The 9,799-nt window shown below is 52.1% G+C and overlaps 1 protein-coding gene across 4 annotated transcripts in view; it reads left to right on the forward strand.

Annotated features, from left to right (window-relative positions):
• The window catches only part of Spire1 (spire-type actin nucleation factor 1), a 90,610-nt gene that overhangs the window by 54,368 nt on the left and 26,443 nt on the right, over positions 1–9,799 (forward strand). For all 4 annotated transcript variants that reach the window (XM_005372557.1, XM_005372559.1, XM_005372558.1 and 1 more), the window contains exons 4-7: positions 2,950–3,027; positions 5,907–6,071; positions 7,923–8,009; positions 9,550–9,679. In XM_005372557.1, the coding sequence (XP_005372614.1) occupies positions 2,950–3,027; positions 5,907–6,071; positions 7,923–8,009; positions 9,550–9,679 (460 nt within the window). The remainder of the gene's footprint in view (positions 1–2,949; positions 3,028–5,906; positions 6,072–7,922; positions 8,010–9,549; positions 9,680–9,799) is intronic.

Here is a 9,799-nt window from a genome sequence, read left to right on the forward strand (position 1 = left end):
GGGGGAGCTTGGGTCCCACGACGAGACGAGCGGAGCAGACATCTGCCCTCGGACGCGGTCCCTCCCCAGCTCTGACCCAGACGCTGCGTGGAGATTGAGGGTGGGGCCGGACGACAGTTTCCTGAGACTTTTAGAAAGATAGCTCATCCGGACTTCGAACGTCAGACATCGTGTGTGTAAGTCTAACAGGTGGAAAATGCAGAGCCCTGGCGTAGTGACCCTGAGCGCCAGGGCCGGTACCCTCCATCTGCAGTCTGCTCCAGGCGTTGATTCCTGAGCGCCAGGGCCGGTACCCTCCATCTGCAGTCTGCTCCAGGCGTTGATTCCTGAGCGCCAGGGCCGGTACCCTCCACCTGCAGTCAGCTCCAGGCGTTGATTCCTGAGCGCCAGGGTCGGTACCCTCCACCTGCAGTCAGCTCCAGGCGTTGATTCTGTTCTTCCCTTGTGTGTATCGACGTCCGTAGAGATCTGTGGGAGCTCACTTGAGCGGCATGAAGTAGATCTGCCCAGCTGTTTCTGAGGCGATCAGAGCCCTGGGGCCGGTGGTCTCTTCGCGCCCCCTGGTGCCTGCCGCGTCCCAGAGCCAGGGGCACCCTGTCTTTTGAGTCCTCCTATCTGCTGTGTCCTCATCTTTTTTTTTTTTTCTGGTACTGGGAGTCGAACTCATGACCTCACGCTTGCCAGGCAGGCGCTTTGCCGCCGAGCTAAATCCCCAGCCCCTGTGTCCTCATCTTCGGTCTGCTCCCACCCGCAGGGAGCCAGCAGTGCTCTTCAGCCGTTCTGAGCCGCGGCTCCCCTGACAGGGTTATGGTTGGGTTGACGGTGGTGGCTTCGCCTGGTGAGGGCTGCTGCTGCCCAGCAGCACGGTGGGCAGGACCAGTGCTGGGCCCTGGAGAGCTGGGTGGAGGGAACCAGGTCCGCATCTCCCATCCGCCAGGGCTCTGAAGGGTTGTGGTGCACGTATAGGAGAGGAAGGGGTGGTCACAGGCCTCCCTGTGCCGAGCGGGGTGCACACGAGCGAGGTTCACATCAGCACTCAAAGCATGGCCGTGCAGAGCGAGCAGAGCACTCATTCCTCGGCAGTGGACAGCGGCTCTGGACAAGGCTGCAGACCGGGTGCGTTGCCTGCACCAAGAAACTGGGCTTTTCCGTTTTTTTGTTTTTTTTTTTTGTTTTTGTCTTTTTGGGACAGGGTCTTGCTATGCAGTTCAGGCTGGTCTCGAATTCACAACGATCCTCCTGCCTCAGCCTCCTGGGTACTAGGACTACAGGTGTGTGCCACCATGCCCAGCTTGGATTTTTCCTTTTAAAATGGGTGTGTGAACACATTCTGAAATATCCAGAAATTGGAGCTGAGGCTATAGCTCAGCAGCATAGCACCTGCCTAGCAAGCACAAGGTCCTGTGTTTGAGTCTCAGTACAAAAAATATATATATATCCACAAATACTTTCTATTTCTAACTTTTTCTCCAGCGAGAGAACAAATAATGCATTATTTAGACTGTAGTTTTTTTACATGTTCAGAGTAATTTCACTTTTTGTGTTAACATTTCTTTATATTATTCGGAACAAAAAAGCAGGTAGTATTGTTGTCATTGTACAGATGGCTAATAGGAGATGTTAAAAAGCTAAAAATAAATGACTTAGAAATATTTCACTTTCTTATATAAAACAGGGTGGATTTCATACAGTACATATTAATTTAGTCTGAGTCCAAGCAGGAAACAGCTCAGCACAGATTAAAATATACAGAGGTCAAATTACTATGTGGAGGAATGGGGTATCATAAATTTATAATTAACATGTGCACGTAGGTTTTACCAGTCAGGATTTCTTGTGGTTGCAGATGTTGAGTTGATGTAATTAAAAGGTGTTTTCTGTGTTCAGTTTTGTTTGTTTGTTTGTTTGTTTGTTTTTCTTCCAGTTTCAGGAATCTAACTCACGACCTTGCGTTTGCCAGGGAGGTGCTTTGCCACTGAGCTAAATTCCCAGCCCCTCTGTGTTCAGTTTGAATGTACTTCCGTTTAGTTTTTGTGGGGAAGATAAGCTTTCAGTTAAAGGGAAATCTATCTAGTCAGTGCTTGAAAGGACAGCCCAAGTAAAATGGGGACGGACTGGGTGTAAGGAAAAACCCTTGTGATACAAAAGAAGCTGTTGCTTTGATGGTGCTATTGAAAAAAAATACTACGGAAAAATGAAAAAAAAGGTGTTTTATTAGTTAAAATTTGTTCACTAACTTGAAACTGGAGAGTGCAAAGCTGTGGTTGCTCCTGGAGATGCAATGGGGAGCCTGGGGGCACTGCAGTGAGGAGCCCTGAGGTGGGGAGGCCGTGGAGAGGCCTGTGGCCAGGGTGGGCCACGCTGGGAGGACAGGAAGGGGGATTTCTTCAGGCTGCGGGCGAGGACTGAGGGCGCTGTGTAAGGACCCTCTGTGAGATTTGTAGGGCTTGGGGCCGATGTGCTGTCGCCAGCGCTGTGACTGAAGTCAGCCCCAGGGCTGTCTCAGTCTGTCCCCAGAGATGCCACGAGAACCAGCTGTGGAATTCAGAGGCGTCTCCTTCGGGGTACTGTAAGAGAAAACGGCCCCCAGCCCATGTACTTCAGCTTGTCAGTTGCCCAGGTAACAGTTCCAGGTCCCCATCTGGTGGCTCCCACCTCTTAGAAGCAGCTGGTCACTGTGAGGCACACTGTGTAAACCAAGCCCCAGCCGACAAGCCGTTCTGCTTGCCTCCTGCCTGCGTATCCCGAATAAGCCCTAGACGCCCAGAGATCAGGGCCTGATGCTCAGGGAATGATGCCTCCAAGCCTGGGGTGTCCTTTGGTGTTCCTGCTTGCCACCGCAGCACGTCTGAGTGTGTTCAAGCTCTAGGTCCCTGTTGGAGGTTTGCACGTCAGCTCATTTTGATAAGAGTGCTCTCATGCCTGTTTTCTTTTTCTTTCTCCTGGCAGAACCTTAAGAGGATCCAGGAGATGGACCAGAGTGACGAGTCCCGCGCCGACCTGGAGGAGCTGAAGAACGCGGACTGGGTGAGGCGCCTCACAAGCGCTGTTCCCGAGAGCCACGGAGGGATAGGCAGAGGAATCTGAGTGCTTAGTCTTAGATACCAGGACGTATCAGGCCCACTTTTAAAGCTTTCTTATTTTATTAGAACTACCCAATGTCTCTGAGAATTTTGGTATTGTAAGTATTAGCATTTGTAATTATTTTAATACCTTTGCATATCCTTGCACGTACTTGAGGTAAAGCTGTTTTTCAGAATGAAGTATAGAACTAGTGTGGGACATTCGTCTGCCCAAGGGCTAGGAGTTGCTTCAAGGTCCTTCGGGTGAAAAGTATGGAGTCTCTGCCTTCAGGGCTGCAGGGCTGAGGAGAAGACAGACGTGTAGGCAGGGGACACTGTCTCCTGCGTGGGCGTAGGTCCCAGTGACACCAAGTGACCCTGTTCTGGTGGTCACGAGAGGCTTGGGGACAGGGCAACAACTGTGGCAGGATGTCAGATGGGACTGTCCAGGGAGCGGGGAGACACACTGGAGGATTTTGACTTCTTAGGCTAAGGGTACTGGATCCGGAATGACATCATAAACCAAGGGAATCCAGGAATAGGCTCGGGCTGGAGGATGCAGGCAGGTCACTTTGGACCGTGTTAGATTTTCATTGTTTGCCACGTTCCTTTCTCGTCTCTGTTGAGGGGTGGAACGGGTGCAGGAAGCTGTAGGTGTTAAGACATAGTTTGATGCCTGAGGCCCTGGGTTCCATCCCAGCACTGCAAAGAAGAGAAGCACATTTATAGTCATAAGTTTTGACACGTGTGTGTATGCAACATACACACATGTGCACACGCCGATGGATATATTACAGTTTATTCATCTGTGATAACGATTTGTTTCCTGTCTGCGGTATTCTTTATTGATTGGTGTATATACTGAGATATGCTGGTGTTAATTGGGAGCATTTAAGAGTAACATTAAACAAGTTGTATTGAATTAGCAGATAGTATTGTCATCTCAGAATAATGTTGGTTATTGGTTTACTTCTGTATAGCATACTGATGCTGCTGCTCGAGGTTTACTCATCCTAGCTAATAGCATTTGCATCACTCTTCCTGTCACGGAGGCCAAAAAAGTAGCATAGGTGTTCAGAAGTTAGCACACAGCTCGTGTAGTAGAAGCAGAATCTCTAGCCCATGGTCGCAGCTCTGAGGAGGGTGATGGTGCTCAAGAGGACGATTCCCGCTGCCGCCTTCCTCTGTGAGGACATGCAGGGCAGCACTGGAGGAGAGGAGATGGAAGAGGAAGGAAGGGACTGTTAGAACACCCTTAGCGACGGGCTGTGGGGCTCAGGTTTCCTGAGGGGAGCGCGGGGTGAATGGTAAAGTCTCACGTGATGACACTGTGTAGTACTTTATATAACCTTGGCCTTAGTTTCTGAAAAGTAGTAAGACTTAGCCAAGCAATGATGCACAGACAACGGCTGTGTCAGACTTGTTTCACGGCTTCCGTAAATTGTAGCAGAATTGGGCTGGGGGTGCAGTTCGTGTCAGAGCACTCAGCAGCATAAGGCTCTGGGTCACAATGGTAGCGGCAGTGAGCGCTGGGTGTGAGGAGCCGTCTTCGGATCTGTGCTGGTAAACTCAGGCTTCATTCCTGGGGTTCCTCAAGCTGAGGAAGTGAACAGAAGAAACAGCTTTAAAAGTGAGGTGGGGTTTGAACTGAGTCTCGGCTGAACAAAAGGAGTGAGGAGCTGGCACAGGGGCACCCCAAAGCAAGAAAGGCAGGTATTCTGCGGCTCTTACACCAGAACATCATTCGTGGCAGAGTCCAAGGATCTCTAGGAATACGAAGATTTGAGAAGGTACTCCAATGGACCCAATGCCGAGTAGCTCAAATCCTTTTGGAAAAAGAGAATGAATGAGAAATGGCATTATCTGTTTTAAAAATCCCAATTGTTATCAAGGACATTTTTGAAAAATTTAACCAGTTATTTTATATACAAATAAACACTTTTTTTTTTTGATGCCAGAGATTAAACCCAGGGCCTTGCGCATGCTAAGCACATGCTGTGCCACTGAGCTGCACCCCAACCCATCTGAGTAGAAGATTCTTATACCTCCCTTGATTTTATAATGAATACATTTAGCTAGCTGAGGCACCTTAACTTCTGTAAGCTAGAGTATGTTAATGAACATGGCATTGACCTCACTGAACCGGAGGCAGGTGAACAGACGCTTAAAGGACAGTAGTGCACACAGCAAATTCTTGCTCGTATGTCTCACCTTATTCTCAGGACTCTTGAAGGTGGACAAGGCAGCTTAGTATTTGTAGATAAGAAGACATTAAAATGTGTGCAAAGATGCCATAAAAATTGTCATTTTTGAGCATTTTCTTGTGCAGAGCACTATAGTCACTGATCTCAGTGAAGTCTCGTTTTCCCCTCCTGGTGAGAAAGCCAGGGCTCGGGCAGGGTGCAGCCGCTGGAGCCAGATGGCGACCAGTCACGTGGCAGCCACGCCCGCAGCACCGTGCAGTCCCAGAGCACTCGGCACAGCACCCGTGCAAGCCGGGGCTGTGCCACTCCATGACCCATCCTCCCCCAGTGAGGCCGGCCCCGTTCCTGGCTCAGGGCAGACAGAACCAGGCCCTTCTACGGGTGCTTTTGAAGCTGATGGTCCTAGCACGCCGGCTATGGGCCAAACCCTGACTGGGGGTGAGAGACAGACAGAGCAGTCATGGACACAGGAGCTGTGTCCCTGCGCAGCTGCTGCCTCAGAGGCTGGTCGTTCTCAGCTGACCTTCGCACAGCTCTCTGTACTCCGAACTAGGGCTCTGGTCTTGCTGCGCGGATGCCCCAGCCCCTCCTCCTGTGTGACCTCAGGGCGTTCACAGACTCTCCCCGTTGGCTCCTTCAGGCGCGCTTCTGGGTCCAGGTGATGAGGGACTTGCGCAATGGGGTGAAGCTGAAGAAGGTGCAGGAGCGGCAGTACAACCCACTGCCCATTGAGTACCAGCTCACGCCCTACGAGATGCTGATGCAGGACATCCGCTGCCGGCGCTACACCCTGCGCAGAGTGATGGTGAGTGGGGCGGGCAGCCGCGTCTCTGCGTGGTGTTAGGGTATTTCTCCCAGGACCGCTATACTTGATTGCTCTGGAAGATCTGGAAAATACTCAGAGCTCAAAGGAGGAAAGGTCCAAACACCTTTTCCCACCACCCAAAGAGAAATTTGTGAGCATCTTGGGTCTAACCCTCAGTCGTTTGTGCTGTGCATTTAATTTAGATGAAACACGGGCTAATTGTGCATTGTAACCAGTTACTTTTGTTCAGTGTATTGTGAGTATTTTTTCCACGTCATTATACTCAACCTGACTTTAAAGGGCTGCATCTTTTCTAGCTACGGCTCTACCGAGTTCGCTGTGTGACCCGTCCGTGCGTGGTTAGGGCACTGCGGTCCTCCGCCCACTTGCAAGTCTTTGCAGACACAGTGGAGGCCTTGCATTGAGATTGCAGAGGCGGAGCGTGCCTCGCACATTCACGTCAAGCCCAGTGGCGCCCCTGCTGTCCCCAGCCAACCCCTCCCGTCCAGATGGGCACAGTGGAGTGAGTGAGGCCTGCCTGTGTTGGGCTCCCGGACTGTGACATGCGGCTGCCTGCTCCGCTTCTGTCATGGCCATCTGTGCCCTGGGGGTCCAGCTGTCCATGAGAGCTTGCCCAGCATGAATGAGGGCCCAGGTTCCATCCCTGGCACCATGCATGTACGTACACACACATGCATGTACAAATCAGTGCGTGTGCACACGTGCACGTACACACACACACACAAAGACAGGCTCCACAAGAGCACACAGGGAAACACATCACAGTGTTACTGTCATGGGAAGGTTGGTCTCTAAGACCTGGGTATGGAGCCTTCTGTGACCCTAGCACAGGGAGGGGGACAGCTAGAGTGACAGCACCTCACCGGCCTCGCTGGCTGGGCAGGTGACCCCCATGCTCCTCCTCCCATCCACATCTGCTGGGGACCGGGACCGGGCCCTGACAGTTGGGTGCGTTGACCTGCACGTGGGCCTCTACCCTGCTGCCCTGAGATGCAAAGGACATCCGAGTAAAGGCATACAGAAGTCAGCTGGAGAGAGGTGGATTCTGCACAGGGCGATAGGGAAGTCTGGCTGCTCTGCTTCATGCAGAAGGATTTTTAGTTCTACGTCTTGGGCTCCACGGGTGGGCGGTGCCAGCCTCGGCCTCTGCTCTGGGTTGGTCCTGGCCACCTCACACCTGGATGGTCAGGTACTGGCTTGGGCATAGTACCCCTCCTGTCTGTGGGACTGGGCCCCGCAGGCTTGCCAGGAGGAAGGCCAGCATCAGCAGTTCCGCTTCTGTTTTGCTCAGACCAGACCAGGATACAAATCCGTCACAGTGCCACAGCTGTACATGGTGGGTTGTAGCATGTGGGTGGAGGCGGAGATTTTTTGTGGCTTTCTAGGGATTTTTTTTTATATTGCTAAAAGAATTCCTTTAGCACACAGCTTTAAAAGGGGAGGACATCAGAGTAGAAGCAGAGCAGGCGCGGCTGCACCATCACTGTCCTCACTTGCACCACGCACTGACCGGCCCAGAAGAGCCCAGTCCTGCCAGCCCCTCTGTCACCTGTGTCTTCCATTTTACACGGATGGAAATGGCAGAGGGCTCTTTACAGTAGGAAATACGTGGTGAACATGGGGATTATTTCCTTCACTCCCATTCTTAATTTCAGGAATCTTTGGTGGAAGGAACATGTATCATGTATAATTCTGCAAATGATGGAACTACACTGAAGGTGGATCCACAGCTGTTTTCCTCCTTCTCCACTTCCTTGGTGGACCTGGACCACACTGCCGCGTGCCGTGGTGCTGCCACAATCACACAGCTCTTGTGCTTCTGTCTCCTAGGTGAATGGGGACATTCCCCCGAGGTTAAAGAAGAGTGCCCACGAGATCATCCTCGACTTCATCCGGTCCCGGCCGCCGCTCAATCCGGTACACGATGCGCGCATTGTCCTCTAGGGCTCAGCTTCTGTCTTAGTTACCTTTCCCCTTGTCGCTGGGACAAAATATCTGACACCCAAAGTTAAGGAAGGAAAGGCTAATTTAGCTCACAGATTGTGGAGGTCTCAGTCCATATTCGCTGGCTCCAAGGCAGGGTGGCACATGGCACAGGGGCTACAGTTCATGGCAGTGGAGGACAGCAACAGCAACAAGAGCAAAATGAGGGGAGAACAAGCCTCTTTTGCTGCCTTATAGTGTAAGCAGCCTACCCGCCCTAGGCCGGATGTAGCCCTCACATCATCTCTGTGCCCTCCTTTTGTACAGGCTCAGGATGTTTACAAAGTGAGGACATTGGACCCCTGCTGAGTCAGTTAAACTTCTGAACTCAGGTTGACACAATGAATCAGCCATCCTAGATCATAAACAGCCCTATGGCACGTCTTCTGCACCCTAGGATGCAGAACTAACTAAGTAGCTGTTGAGTTAGTAAGTTAAGCTTTAAGACTTCCCAAGTTGACACAATGTATCAACCATAACACCCGAGTGCAGGGCTTCCTTTCCTCTGAGCCTTTTATTCTAAGCACTGTGAAGCCCGCCTGCAAGCTGTGTTGTTTCAGAAAAAAACCCTTAAGATTGTCCAGTCTGTGGCAGTCCTAGGGCGTTTTTATCCTAACTAAAAGAGTGGGTGTACGGTCTGGCTGGACAGCCCCAGCGTGACAGCTGGACACGGCACCCACCAGTGGCTCCAGGGGGCTGCCTTCCTGCCTCACGGTGCTGTGACAGGCCACCTGGCCCTACGCCCCTGTTACGTTTTAATGAGGTCTTCCTAGGAACTGTGGACTCACAACATTCTAAGCCGGTTTTCCCAAGCTGCATCCCCAGACTTTTTTTCTTTTTTTTTTTTTTGAGAAAGGGTCTTGGTAAGTTGCCCTGCCTGGGCTTGAATTTGTCGACTTTGTGCCTCAGCCTCCCCAAGTGTGGGGTGACCGGCACATGCCACCATGTCTGCCATTTTCTCTGTTTTTTACCCCCCTACACACACTCTTGATAGCCGGCTCTCCCCAGACCTTTGTGTAACATAACAGTAAAGGACTGGTGTTTTCCTGTTTGTGTACATCTGAAGCACACTTCATCAGCCACGTGTAAATGTTTTTGAAAGAAGGAAAGGAACCAGCATCAGCTTGTTTCAGGAAGGCAGGTCTTACCCTCTGAGCAAGTGAATCTGCTTCCCGAGCCTTTCTTTCCTCAAGCGGAGAACGAGGGAAATCTGAGAAGGCTGCAGCTCACTTCCCACCGCGGTCAGCTCACAGGTGGCACGAGGACACTGCCGTGCGGCGCGTAGGCTGCCGCGGGAGTGCAGCCGAGCCCTCGGGTGGCCCCGTGTCGGTGGACACGTGTCTGAGTGCTGTGAGACCTGGGGCCTGTCACCCCGACCGCCCTGGCTGTGACCTGGAAGAGTGACAGTAAGCAGCTTACGGCGTTGTCTGTTCAGAACAAACGCTCATGTCCTGGCCACCATGCTCTCTTCAAGGTCTCAGCCAGAAAACTGAAGCCCACCCCTCCCCGGCCACAGAGCCTCCATGAGAGAATCTTAGAGGAGATCAAGGCGGAAAGGAAGCTGCGGCCTGTCTCACCCGAGGAGATCCGCCGGAGCCGGCTCGGTGAGTCCCTGGGGCCCGCGCGCTCAGCCCGCCGCACACTGGGGAGAGGGTGTGGGTGCAGCGAGGGCGGGGCTGACCTGGGGATTCTCCTCCTTGTCCTTGCCCCCCAACCCTCTCTCC

Source organism: Chinchilla lanigera, unplaced genomic scaffold (assembly GCF_000276665.1).
Source record: "Chinchilla lanigera isolate Chin_1 unplaced genomic scaffold, ChiLan1.0 scaffold00001, whole genome shotgun sequence".
Classification (NCBI taxonomy): domain Eukaryota; kingdom Metazoa; phylum Chordata; class Mammalia; order Rodentia; family Chinchillidae; genus Chinchilla; species Chinchilla lanigera.